We start from the raw sequence: 14,990 nt of genomic DNA on the forward strand, positions 1-14,990 counted from the left end.
AAAAAATAAACTTATACATTAATCATTTATTTGATAACAAAAATAACATATCAGTATTACAAAAAAAGACATCAATAAATCATTGTAAATCCTTATTACTGAGGAGATGTCAACTTCTCATATAGAATAAGTAAATGACCGACTCGTAATATCCCACTTTCACTTAATACAATTTCATTTTTTAAAGGGATTTCAATTTGAGATAATCAAGGAACAAATTTTGAAATTTTCATTGGATCCATCAATAGCCAATACAGATTTTATCTGCAATCAATGAAACTTTAAGTCTATCTTAATATGCTGCTTTGTCCTTTTAACAAATTCTGCAGGATTATAAAGAGTCATCTCCCCTGATTGTTATAAAAATCTCTCAAATTTAATAGGTTTGAACTATAACCAGAAGACCACAAACTGGAATTGAATTTAAGAAATGACTGAATGTATATATCAAGCAGTAATGCATTAAAATAAGAAGGAAAAAATACTTTAATTATATTAATACATCCCTTATAAAATGTGAAAAACATAATATTTTTCTCACTTCAAAAGTTACTTCCCTTTGTATGAGATATCCCTAAATCTTACAGGTTCACAATATACAGTTTTTAGTAAAATTATGTATACAAGTTTTATACAAAAAGTGAAATTCTTGTGAACAGTAATCAAACCTGAAACTTAAATACAAATTTAGGCTTGTTATGAAATAAAATACAATTATGACTCAGATAATATTTATTGCACTTTCCCCATACATATATGAAATACCTTTCTTCATCTTCTTAGCAATGAAAATGTAATCCATTAATAAAACATCATTCATTCTTAAACTGACATTCATCACAGTCTTAAATGATTTCACTTGTGTATGTCCCATATGCTAAAGATGGTTGAAGTCTGATGCACCAACTGTTACTGGACTCAATTAATAATCAAAGTTGTTCTTATTTAAGTACATTTGCCAGTTTCGCTGTCCTGAAGTCATATCTAAGTTGTATAAAACCCATCAACACTTGCTTATCTAAACCAACCTATAATAAAATAATCAAAATGAAAACATCTATACTAAACAAGAGGCTCTCAAGAGCCTGAATCGCTCACCTTAATTCTTTTGGTTAAATCTCTCATCAATGATTATTTTGGCTTTTCAATTTATTTAAATGTTTTTTGGATCGTCCTATTTTCTTCAAAAGCAAAAATCATTTTCTCAGATGTTCTATTTTAGCCATAGAAGCTATGTTTCTTGACATACAAAGAAATAAAATATAAAATTTATACTAGATACTATGAAACTCATTTAGCCTAAGTTTGGCTGAAATTGATACAGCAGTTTCAAAGGAGAAGATTTTTTAAAGTAAGTCAACATGATGAACAAATTGTGAAAAAAAGTCTTTAAAGGGCAATAACTCCTAAAGGGGTCAATTGACAATTTTGGTCAGATAGACTTATTTGTAAAACTTACTTTGCTGAACATTATTGCTCACTTTAAAGTTTATCTCTATCTATAATAATATTCAAGATAATAACCAAAAACAGCAAAATTTCCTTAAAATTATCAATTCAGGGGCAGCAACCCAACAACAGGTTGTCTGATTCATCTGAAAATTTCAGGGCAGATAGATCTTGACCTGATAAACAATATTACCCCATGTCAGATTTGCTCTAAATGCTTTGGTTTTTGAGTTATAAGCCAAAAACTGCATTTGACCCCTATGTTCTATTTTTAGTAATGGCGACCATGTTTGTTGATAGATCAAAACTTGGATACAATTTATAAACTAGATACCCTAAGGAACATTCAGTTAAAGTTTGGAAGAATTTGGTCCAGTGGTTTCAGAGGAGAAGATTTTTGTAAAAGATAACTAAGATTTACGAAAAATGGTTAAAAATTGACTATAAAGGGCAATAACTCCTAAAGGGGTCAACTGACCATTTCGGTCATGTTGACTTATTTGTAAATCTTACTTTGCTGAACATTATTGCTGTTTACAAATTATCTCTATCTATAATAATATTCAAGATAATAACCAAAAACAGCAAAATTTCCTTAAAATTATCAATTCAGGGGCAGCAACCCAACAACAGGTTGTCTGATTCATCTGAAAATTTCAGGGCAGATAGATCTTGACCTGATAAACAATATTACCCCATGTCAGATTTGCTCTAAATGCTTTGGTTTTTGAGTTATAAGCCAAAAACTGCATTTGACCCCTATGTTCTATTTTTAGCAATGGCGACCATGTTTGTTGATAGATCAAAACCTCGGATACAATTTATAAACTAGATACCCTAAGGAACATTCAGTTAAAGTTTGGAAGTATTTGGCCCAGTAGTTTCAGAGGAGAAGATTCTTGAAATAGTTTACGACAACAGACGACAGACGATGAACAACAAAGGACGCCAAGGGATGGCATAAGCTCACTTGGCCCTTCGGGACAGGTGAGCTAAAAAGTCATTTTGAATTCATACTGCAACATGTTGAACAGGAACTGCTTAGCCTTCTAGACCACCCAGATTCACCTGTTTATGTTGCTCAGTCTTTTTGTTCTATGTAGTGTATTCTGAACTGTTTTGTTGAATTCTACAATTTTATAACCAAATATGCAGATTTTTTTTTTAAGACTTGGGGAAAACTACAAGGACATTCAAAACTCATAAGTTTAAGAAAAACTTACAAAACTATGACAAAAAAACTTTTTTTTCTAATTTTTTTTTGTCATAGTGTTGTAAGTTTTTCTTAGACTAATGAGTTTTGAATGTCCTTATAGTTTTCCCACGTCTTACAAAAAAAACCATATTTGGTTATAAAATGCATATAAGCAGGCGAAAACATACAATATCCAAACTAATGAAAAAAAAACCTTCAAAGAAATCTATGGAATTCTGCATAAATTCAATGTTCCTGCACCAAAAGGAAAATAGTGTTACACCATTACCATTGTTATAATGTTGCTAAACAAAAACATATTTTGGTGTATCAATTTGAAAAAATTTAACCAGAATGCATCTGATACATGTACTAACTCATAGAATTGTAAAGCAAAGTTTGTGGCTTCCTGTAATAATAACCTTACCAGCTGTTCCCCACTGCAGACCTGTTTCAGGTTATCTGGTACCACGACTAACAAGTTACACAGAGCATGTAACTTCTCAAACAATTCTAACACAAGAGGAATCTTGAAGTCTTTTATACTTCTTCTGTATTCATTTACATCACAGATGACTAACATTGCTCCTGTAAAACAACATGTTATTCATAGAATTTTAATTTATAACCAATATGTTCTTAAAAGGTTTAGTTGTTCATGGTTTTGAATATGGTATATGTATTTGTATCATGTGTGAGCATGGGCAAATAGGAACATTCCATATGGTTTAGTTCCAAGTTGAAACTTTACAAAATCTGGTTTTACTCCTTTTTGATGTTGTGTTGCGATATCATTGAAATATATTCAACATCCCCTTTTATAAACATACCTGTAGATATGAAATTTACTATCAGGAGTCACTTATCATAAACAAGAATGTGTCCCCAGTACACGGATGCCCCACTCGCACTATCATTTTCTATGTTCAGTGGACTGTGAAATTGGGGTCAGAACTCTAATTTGACATTAAAATTAGAAAGATCATATCAGGTTTCAGGTTGAATGGACTTCAACTTCATCAAAAACTACCTCGACCAAAAACTTTAACCTGAAACTGGACAGACGAACGAACAAACAGACAGACGAACAGATGGACGAATAGACCAGAAAACATAATGCCCCTCTGCTAACGTAGGTGGGGCATAAAAAAAGACAAATGCCATTTCTGAACCTGATTTGCTACATTCAATTGAATATTCTGTAAACCAATTTTTTTTAAAGAACAATTACTTTCACAATATTCACAAGTAAAAAATTATCTTGAATATAAATCACATCAAATATTACAAACTGTTTTCTTTTATAATATGAAATCATACAAAAAAATGGAAATTGTGAAAATAATTTGTTACAAAGCTGCTGAAATAGGTCAAAACCAGAAAAAAATAAGTTGGTTAACATTAACTTCTTTAACTTGGGGATTTTATCTAACCTAGGACCCCTTACCTAAAGAATTATACTGGAACTGCTGAAGATGTTCAAAGATAACTCTGTGTAATCTGGTACCTAAGTCTGTTAACACAACTTCAACATTCTTCCCATCTAAATAGGAGTGTATAGTCTGTGCTATTGATGAAATAAACTTCACTACTTTGGCACAGGCCTAAAATAAAGTGCAACATCATGCAATCATTCAAAAACAAAAGTCAAAAATTATTTAACGCTTTTTCAAATATTTAAAAAAATATTCAATATGGATGTTTTCAAAAGAAATCAAAATTCATTTTTTCTTCTTCAAATAATCACAAAAATGCATTTTTCCACAATGTTTGGCTTGTCTGTCATTAGGAAGAGAAAAAAAAAAAACAACTCCTTTTCAACATTGTTAACAACATATGCAGTGGCTCAATTCTCAATGGAGGTATGCATGTAATTTTTCAATTAGAAGAATGAATGAACCCTTCAAATTCAGAAAATATACTTCTCTTTGGCATATATTTTGTATAGTATATATTGTTAGATTATAAAAACTGAAAAATAAATTTCAACAGTATTTTTAATATCTTAAGAAAAGAAAAATATATGAAAATGTATTTTAAAATATCAGTTGCAACTCCTTTAAAAGATATTCTATAATTGAATGAGCCAACAATAATGAAACGACTGTTAGCCTTTTAGAAGATCATAGTTTTTTTTTATCATACTATTCTATTTCAATTTAGATTACTGCTTAATATACAATCAATATCTGAATAACAAGTTGTAGTAGATCACATAAAATAAACCAATAAGCCAATTTTCATTGAAATATTTCAGATATTATTATTTTCAACTGATAAGGCTACACGATATAACAATTATGAAGATAATTGAATAATTTAGTAATACAAAAATGCCTATTATTAAATTAGAACATTTCATCTTATTGATGTATACCAATTATCTCCCCTTGTTTATATTTATAAGTTCAATGAACTGAAAAATTGGGGTCAAATCTATACACAAATTCTGAAGAAAAAAAAAGAAATATATCATCATGAAAAGACTATATCACAGCAAGTCTTAAAAAGAGCAGTCAAAATAAATTTAAAACTACAACTTCGTGGTTTACAACCTTAACAGAACCCACTAAACTGAAACAGGTCACTTGAACTGTCTGATAAATGATTTGATGGATAGGCAGTGAAAAAGACGTGGAAAATATAATGCCCAACAAAATTGTTTGAAAGATGTGAAAAGCGTTAATCACATTTTTTTATATGGTTATATCTTTTTATATCTGTCTTGTTGACTTTTGACATTCATTTAGATGTACATTGTACCCAAGTGGATTAATTTAATTTTGCCTGTTCCAATTTACGTGGATTGCTAAAACTTGTATTTTTGTGGATATATGATTTCATGGTTTTACCAAAGTCTGCATAAAACCTGATAGAACATTTGTAATTCCTTACACATTTAAATTTGTAGTACATACAAAAACCACTGAAATTCGTATTCAAGAATATTATAGAATCCACAGTATTCTGTTAAAATTATTCATTAACACATTTGAACTTTGACCTGTACTCACTGGTGTGTTCATCTGTCCTAGTACGCTATCATCTTCTGGTTTGAAGTCCGTCTTCTTCTGTTCGGCACTCAGTATATTTCTGACCCAGCCTGCCACAGCTGCCACTGCTCTATCTAAACCAGTATCTATCTTACCCTCTAACTGTTCACGTAACTGTCGCCTCTTCTGTAAACAAAGGCTATGTTTGGGTGAGGACCTGTGTTAATAATAAAAGGATATAAAAGGCTAGTAAATAAAATCATAAAATAACAGGAAAATTAACACTATTCACATAACTGTCGCCTCTTCTGTAAACAAAGGCTATGTTTGGGGGAGGACCTGTGGTAATGATGAAAAACTTTATATAAGGTTAGTAAATAAAATCTGAACAGTTCCCATAACTGTCGCCTCTTCTGTAAACAAAGGCTATGTTTTGGGGTGAACTTGTGTTATTAATGAAAGTTATTATATATACGCAACAGTTGTTTATCAATGTTTAAATTGAATAAATTCATTGAGAAGACAATTCAAGGTAGTCATCAATACTAAAGGGAATCTTATGCACGCCAAAAGGAGCCAGGCCAGATGCATCTACAAGCTTATAGGTTGGTAAATAAAATGACCAAGAACTTGAAAATTATTGCAATAAGTAAAATCGCAAAAATACTGAGCTTAGAGGAAAATCAATTTGGAAAGTCCATAATCACATAATATAACAATAATTCTGTTTATGAAATGTTTGGCTACGAAATTTATTTACATGTGTACTGTTACAGAAAAAACCCAGATATCCCTAAAAGTCTTCAATACAGAAAGTTGAATAGAGCATTCTCAGATCCATGTAGGCAAAAGGAAAACACATGATCTGATTTAAATTGATTGTAAAAAGGTCAAAATAAAATAAAACTTACAGAACTAGTGGAATCAAGCTATCCTGAAACTGTTTCTCAAATAGATGAAACAAAGTATTGGCCTGTCCTACTACATCAAAGAAATAGATTTCTGGTTGACTTTTAGGATCTGGTAACGGAATGGCTGTAAAAAGGAAAAGATTAATTATTCTTAGACTCATTTATACCTAGTGTTACATATTGTTCCACATGATGTTTCTGGAAAAACTTACAAGGCAAGGTTCTAGAAGACAAACATTGGCTAGCAGTTGCAACCTTAGTTTTGGTATATTTAAATAATAAAATAACATGATTTTTCACTTTTGAAATGTTTGAAAAGTATGGTATTGTTTCTTGTTAACATGAAACTTACCTTGAAGTCCTAGTTCTACAGCATAATCAATATGCTCCAATACTAAATACTGTATAAGTACACATAATATCTTCTCTGCATTTCCTGCCAAATCAGAATGGGTGCATAACTGTAACATAAAAAAAATAATATGGAAAATAGAGAGGAAATAGCTGTAGGTAGAACCACTAGTTCAGGCACAGTTGGAAAGAACATACACGAAAGTAGTACCTATCTTAAACAAAATAGTTCCTACGCATAGCTGTATCTTTGTCAACAGCGGATATATTTGGATTTTTGTATCAAATAAAAGCTTAGGGACTTGTGATCTATGTAGAACCCTTGTTGAAAGATTTATTTAAATAATAAAGAAGTTAATGAAATTATGTTAGGAGGGCACATTTGGCCTGTTGTTCAGATTTGAAGTTCCTGTTTTTGTACTGACAAACTTCCGGGAACCATTACACTCTAATATGCAATTAAGAGTATGCTGATTTTTGTCAGCACAAGTCAGGATACGGTACAGTTTTGACAGGAAATAAGTGCCATTTATATGAACTTGGTCACATTTCATTTTAAAACTAATTAGATTTTTTTAATGAGAAACTTCTAAGGGTCAATATTTCTGAAAGGTTTTAGAGAGAATAAATCTGGAAAGCTGAATTGAAAGGAATTACCAACAAATATGAATATATACATGTTACAATTCCACAATTTATAAAAGTTCATGTAGATCTTTTAACTTAAATTTGTAAGACAAGTTGCTATAACAAAGTAGGTGTCTTCATGATTACATGTTGTCAGTCCATATAGTAATAACTCTAGGAAAAAAACGCTATTGGTCAGAATGGTAAACCTCATATTACCAGGAAATAACCAGGTCTATTGGTTAAAGTACAGCTAAACCAAGGAATAGAAATTCTAAGGTCCATACTGATACAATATGAATTCTTGTCATATCCTAAACTGGGAAGTCTTCACTTTCTGAGAAATAGCATGTTAAATGAAAATTAAAAGAATTTTATTTCAATTTTTCAATAATATCAATTCCAGCATGCAAAGGTCACAACATGGTACATTTGCTAAACAAACTTTATATACCATAGGATGGGTAAGGCAAAATGTCAAACAGATTCATAGTTTGAGAGAAAGATGAAGTGTTATTTGGTTCTAGCTGTATTTATTTTGAGGACAAACTTTTTGAAGGTAGAGGGAAATTGTAATGCTGGAAATGGTAAGCCATTTTATTTTAAAATCTATAACCTCTTCCTTTGTGTAAGAGTTGGACTTATGCATGCAGGTAAATAGTTTGTCCAGATAACTCCTCAAACAGATTTAAAGCCAGAACTTTTACATATATATATGCAGGGTATTGGAATATGTACACACTGTGTGCCAATCACCAAGATTTAGTTTTTCTTAAAATCTTTCTTAAAGGCAAGAATTTTTTATTCCTTTTTGGTAGAAATTATGCATGGTTTGTCCAGTTTACTTCTCATACAGTTTTCAGTAAAACGTAATAGTTTATGCAAGATTCAACTTCATATACTAAGTGTTTGGTACTGTCATGAGTCATGACTTTTTGTTTTTATTTTTAATAAATGACAGCATGTTCAAGTGCAGTCCTTTAAATGCTCTTATGCCAAATGTTCAGTGTCATTATGCTTGTATGCAGTTGTGTAAATAATTGTCACATAAGTTCCAATGGTACCAAGAACAGCTGTTAATTGAATATTGCTCTTATCAAGTATAAAATAAGATGGGGTATAATTGCCAACGAATCATTTATCCACCAAAATTCAAATGAAGGGGATATAAGTTACTATAGTCACCCCTAATGCATTCAACAATGAGAAAAAAACTCATACTATATAGTCAGCTATTTAGACCCTGACATGAAATATGAATATGAAACAATTTACAAAATACAAATATGATAGATTAGTACAATGACAACAACTGTATATTTTTGTATTATTAACATTCACAGTTTTTTTTATCCTGTTACCTAATGCAAATTTGAGTTGTAAACCTAGAAAGGAACAACAACCTAATTGTCCTACATTATGAAAAAATCAGAATTATAAAAGGGGGTTACAGAGGCAACCATTGAAATTGTTCTTACCAGTATATCACTTTATTCTTGTATCACCTAAGTTGAACAAAGGTATATACAGAAAAACATATTAATTTACATTACATTATGTTGTACATTTGTTGAGGAAGCATAATTATGAGTTACATTATAACTGTATGCTCAGGAGCAGTACAGACAACAGGTAAACATCAGAGAGAATCCAGTTTGTCATTTACAATTCTAATAAATTAACACAATTTTCAAAGTTTAGGTATCTGTTTTTGGTTCATAATAACTTTTTAAAAACATCACTGTTCATTTAACCTCAAGACATTTGAACAGTATTCATTCATACAGCAGGGCATCCACCATCTTTGTCTAGTTTATCTTGTTCACAAATGTATTTTTTTTCTTCAGGTAAAACCACTTGTATAACAGAGGACCTACTTCATATGTTGATGAATAGACCTGGTAGTTCTTCAAGCAAATGTGAATGTAAAGGTAAATAGTTCTTTCTTGTATACTACAACATAGAGTGTTTGTTATCTGTTTATAAAATACCAAACCAAATGTGGTTAAAATATACAATACGTTTGAAAAAATAAAAAATCTTTTTTAAAAAAGAACTTTATAACTCTGTATATAGGGAGTACATACTAATTTTAAAATTAATCAAAGAAAAGGAGCGATGAAAGGCAGTTTCTTTTTATTCAATTTTTTATGACTTCCAGTGTTATTTTTTATGAACTTTCTTTTTTAGACCGTAATAAAAGAACAGCATTTACAGCTATCCTGAAGGCTGATGTTAAGATGAGTACAAATGGTGTTTTCAAGTTTGATAAAGTTGAAGTGAATCAAGGAAACAACTACAACTCTAACACTGGAGTGTTTACAGCACCTAAAGATGGCCTATACCACTTCTCATGTACAATTCTGTTACATGGATCTGGACAAGCGTTTTTCAATTTGATGAAAAATAATGATATTTACATAAAAGGATATATTGTCCCTACCAGTAATGACTCACAAACCCAAAGTGTGATGATGGACCTGGCGAAAGGGGATCGTGTCTACGTAAAAACTGGTTCCTCATTTGGAGTTCAAAAGGAGTTCTCCTACTTTTCTGGTTACCTACTATAACAATAAAATTGTAAATCTGTTTTTCATTCTCCTTTGTCTTGTAATTTTACTGAAAGGATTCTGAATAATATTGTTGATGATGGTCATAAGTGAAAAAAGCTTTAAAAAAAGTTAGGTATGGGTAGATTTAGGATAAGAACTTTTAAATTTGTTAATTTATTTGTAGATCTTACTTTGTTGTACATTATTGATCATTGTATCTTTATCTATAACAGTATTGAAGATAATAACCAAATACTGCAAAATTTTCTTAAAACCAACCAAATCAGGGACAGCAACCCAACAACAGGTTGTCTCATTTGTCTCAGACTTTGACAATTTCACACAATCAGCTCTGCTCTAAAAGTTTTGGTTTCAGAGATATAAGCCAAAATCTACATTTTACCCCTATGTTCTATTTCTAGCCATAGTGGCCATCTTGGTTGGCCGCATCATCAGACACCTTTTTGTTAAAACTGGATACCCTTATGATGATTATGGCCACATTTGGTTAAATTTGGCCCAGTAGATTCAGAGAAGAAGATATTTGAAAAAGTAAATGGACAATGACAGATAAAACACGCCAAGTCATGAAAAATCTCACTTGGCCCATTTAGAACATTAAAAAGCAAGACCAAATATAAGCAACAAACAAAAATATCAATTCATTTTCATACATTAAACAAAGTAATAGAAGTTAGGAAGTTGCAAGGACAATGCAAATACAACAAGAATGCACATGTTATTCTGCTAGACAAACCACATGTTATTCGGAAACAGGAAGTAGGTGTTTGACTAATCTGAAAAACACACACACCTTACAACTGATCACTGTTGAGCTGCTGACAAAAATATAAAGTCCTTCTTTTAAGTTTTTAGTTTTCGTAGCATGACAAAACTTTCATTCAACATATTTATATTTCCAAGTATAGGCAAACAGGATCCAAAATGTTTTCGGTTGCTACAACTCATTATTGTTGAGCTGTTGACAAAATAAAAAGTCATTCAGGTCCGTATTTCTGAGAAAAGTGTACAGAAAATTAGTCAATTTATCAAAGCATTGGCAAACACTTAACAGGAATTAATTATACGTCTTCTGAGCATGCACTAAAGGGTTCAAATAACAGAACAATAACGGTCTCCAAATTTGGATATTTTCTAAAAAATGTGCATTTTCTGTGGAAAAAAATTACTGTTACTTCAGAAATTATTTTGAGGTTTTTATTGTTGCAACAAATGCAACAGAGTTGTAAACACAATAATTTAAACTTGCATTTTGAAATATTTTATATGAACTTAACATGATTTTTCTCAAAATCATAAATTAAATCGTTTTTTAGTGTAAAATAACAAAATCAAAATAATAAATGCAGGCAATAATTTCTGAATTAACAGTATTTGAAAGGAAGTACAAAACACTATTTATCTACATCTTTATGTTATATCACAAATATTTCCAACTTTGTATGGTTTCAGAGGAGTTGTGGCTCAATAAATCAATCTCTTCCTTTGGTAGTATAGATACTGTGGGTTCATTTTAATTTGATGAATAACAATTTTCATGTTTTAGAAGTCTTTTTCAGCAAACATATATCCAATCTAATAAAAATTATATCCATGAATTTCTATTGTTCTGATATGATGCACAACATATCAGAACAGGAGCAGTTCAAGTATTTAATTCCAATAAATTTGGGTATATAACTAACAAGGTCTTTTGGTTTTTAAAAGTACATACTGTACCATGTAATATAAAATTGTAATGTCAATACTGAAACGAAATGAGTTCCTGTTATGTCCTTACCTAGGAAGTTTTGACTTTCTAAGAAGTACCATGTTGAGTGGTAATTAAATGGATCATATTTCAATTAATATCAATTCCAAATGCAAAGGTTACAACATGGTACATCTTCTAAAGCATAAATATGTAATACAATGGGTAAGGCATAAGGTCAAATAGATTCATAGTTTGAAAGAAAGATGAAGTGGTATTTGGTTCTAGCTGTTGTAATTTTCAGGGCAAACTTTCAGCTGGTTGATGGAGATTGTAATGTTATCAAATCTATACTATTTCAAGCATGTGAGTTGTCTCCCTTTGTGTAAGTCAAACTTGGTAACTTTTCAGTGAAATTATGCATGTGGGAAAATGGTTTATCAATGCTACTCATCCTACAGTTGTCGATCTTATATCTTTAATATTATGCAGGGTGTTATACATATAATAAAAGTATGTAAATTGCAAGGGTTTTGTTTTTCTTCAAATTTTACATTAAATAACAAGATGTAGAGCTTTGACATTTTCAATAGAATTTATGCATGCATGGGCTCGTGGTTTGTCAAGCTAACTTCTCACACAGTTTCCAAGCTAGAAACTATATCCAAATATATATTTTGCAGAAATTGGTTACACATACTCAAGTGTGCATATCATGAGGATTCTGATTTAATTTAAATTTTCAATAAATGACAGGATGCTGATCTTCAGTTTATATGTTAATGCTCATTTGACAAAACAATCGGTGGTGTAAAAAGATGCCTATGATAGAATTTATCACACCAGTCAAACTTTCATCAAGAACTATTATATCTTGTGACTCTTAATCTTTTACAGGTAAAACCACTTGTATAACAGAGGACCTACTTCATATGTTGATGAATAAACCAGGTAGTTCCCCAAGTCAATGTGATTGTAAAGGTAAATATTCCTATTCTATCAAAATAAAATTGAGAATGGAAATGGGGAATGTGTCAAAGAGACAACAAATGTAAAAAAATTTACTGTGGATTTATTAATATTCATTGGATACCAATTTTCATGTATTTCATGGGTACAGGGTAAATGATCAAAGAATCACAAATTTCCTACAGGAATATATGCAGACTTTGCCAAAAACACAAAATTAAATATCCACGAAAGTTTTCATCAATCCACGAAAATTGGTAACCACGATAATAATTTTAACATTGTATCCTTTAAACTGTAGAGCATTTGAGTTCACTTCCCGTCTTTTTTATGTTCATTCTACTCATTTTGTGTTTTTAGTGTAATATTTTGTGATCATTTTTTTCCGACCTTAATAAAAGAACAGCGTTCATGGCCAATTTCAAGAATCCTGTTACAGCAAGTACTGACTATGTTTTCAAATTTGATCGAGTAAGAGCGAATCAAGGAAACAGCTACAACCCAAACACTGGAATGTTTACAGCACCCAGAGAGGGCCTGTACCAGTTCTCAACAACACTTACAGTTTTTAAGACTGGAAATGCAGCCTTCTTCTTGATGAAGAATGATAAATATTACATTAGAGGTTATATTATCCCCACTCAACATTCCTCAAACACCCTAAGTGTGCTAATGGATCTGAAGAAAGGGGATACTGTCTATGTAAAGAGTGGTAATTCATATATAGTTCAGCAGGACTACTCCTGCTTCTCTGGTTACCTTTTGTAACAATAAAATTGGAAATCTCATTTTCTTTCATTTTTATGGCAACACTAATACTAAAAATTGTGGCTAAACAATGATGTAATCTAGTTCAACTCAGTCAGGGATGTTGCGCTTTTAGTGGTAGAAGTGTGCTGCAAAACAGGGTTCCTTTTTCATGTCCTGCTGGTTAGAACAGGGTCACTTTTGCATGCCCTGCCGGTAAAAACAGGGTATTTTTTAAAACAAAGTATTCATTTAGAACTTGACCACTTATTAAACTGTTGAAGATGCAGTTTAGAACAAGATCATTCCCCGTGCATATTTCTGAGCGTGTCTAGAACAGGTATGTTTTTCAATATTTCTGTTTAGAACAGGGTATGATTTGGCAAGTGCTGTCGGCAAAGGTATACCCAAAAGAATAGTCAGTAACACCTCCAAAATTTCCCACACACAACAGAAAAGTGTTTTTGTGTGCCTTCTTCCACACATATTATGCACAATTGGAATAGATCAAATTACATACCACATGACATCTTTTGAATGCATTCTTTGATTCCTGTAGGATACTAATCGTAACTTCCTGTGATAGAAATGTTTCCCCACCATAATTCTCAATCGTTGGACCTATATTAATCCCTGTCTTTGTCATTGTACCTATCTTTGCTTGTAAGTCACGACGTAATTCTGTTATACTAAAATATATAATTCAAATAGGTTTTTTTATTTTTTCTTCTAAAAAATAAATTGGCAGGATCCAAATGTGCTGAATTATTTTTTATGTTTTCTTCTAGGACAAAATATTTGAAATTGTTGTCACATAAATGTTTGAAATGAAAATGAAGAAATGTGGTATGATTGACACTGAGACAACTATCTACCAAAATTCAAATGAATTGAATGTAAGCAAATATAGGCAACGGTACAGCCTTCAACAATGAAAAAACCCATACTACATGAATATGGTCGGCTATAACAAAGAAATGTGAAAAAATTTAACTGAGAAAACAAACTGACATTTAATCTTTAACAAAGAAATTTACACCAAAACAAATACTGTAAATTTTTATTGTGAAAAATAGCAATAATTTAAACTTGCTTTCAAAAAAAAATCATGTAAATTAAACAGACCTTTTCTCAATATCACAAAAAATAAAATCACATTTTAGTCTTATATGACAAGATTGCAATAATAAATGCACACCATTATTTCTGACAGACATGAACCAAAGACAACCTCTGAACTACAGGCTCCAGACTTACTATATATAACAGTAACACTTTTTCTTTTTCAACTGTAAAAACATGACCTAAAACTTCTACTGTAAAAAATACTGTTAAGACATCTACAAATCTTACCCGCCTGATTGTATCTGTTTCTTTTGGTGGCCATTCACTTCATAATAACGTTGAAGATGAGCAGCACATCTTTCTTTCAAGTACTTTGTTTCAAACCTAATTGATATGGCATAATAAGTTTAACACAATAAC

At 31.1% G+C, this 14,990-nt stretch overlaps 1 protein-coding gene across 1 annotated transcript in view; it reads right to left on the reverse strand.

The window, feature by feature from the left end:
• Positions 1-549: 549 nt before the first annotated feature.
• LOC134701544 (exocyst complex component 5-like) overlaps positions 550-14,990 on the reverse strand; it is a 36,332-nt gene continuing 21,891 nt past the window's right edge. Inside the window, exons 11-18 of the mRNA XM_063562694.1 lie at positions 14,859-14,954; positions 14,026-14,194; positions 6,901-7,009; positions 6,549-6,672; positions 5,659-5,854; positions 4,092-4,248; positions 3,072-3,232; positions 550-1,028 (exon numbers count right to left, since the gene is read on the reverse strand). Of these exons, the coding sequence (XP_063418764.1) occupies positions 942-1,028; positions 3,072-3,232; positions 4,092-4,248; positions 5,659-5,854; positions 6,549-6,672; positions 6,901-7,009; positions 14,026-14,194; positions 14,859-14,954 (1,099 nt within the window). The 3' untranslated portion in view covers positions 550-941. The remainder of the gene's footprint in view (positions 1,029-3,071; positions 3,233-4,091; positions 4,249-5,658; positions 5,855-6,548; positions 6,673-6,900; positions 7,010-14,025; positions 14,195-14,858; positions 14,955-14,990) is intronic.

Source organism: Mytilus trossulus, unplaced genomic scaffold (assembly GCF_036588685.1).
Source record: "Mytilus trossulus isolate FHL-02 unplaced genomic scaffold, PNRI_Mtr1.1.1.hap1 h1tg000244l__unscaffolded, whole genome shotgun sequence".
Taxonomy (NCBI): Eukaryota; Metazoa; Mollusca; class Bivalvia; order Mytilida; family Mytilidae; genus Mytilus; species Mytilus trossulus.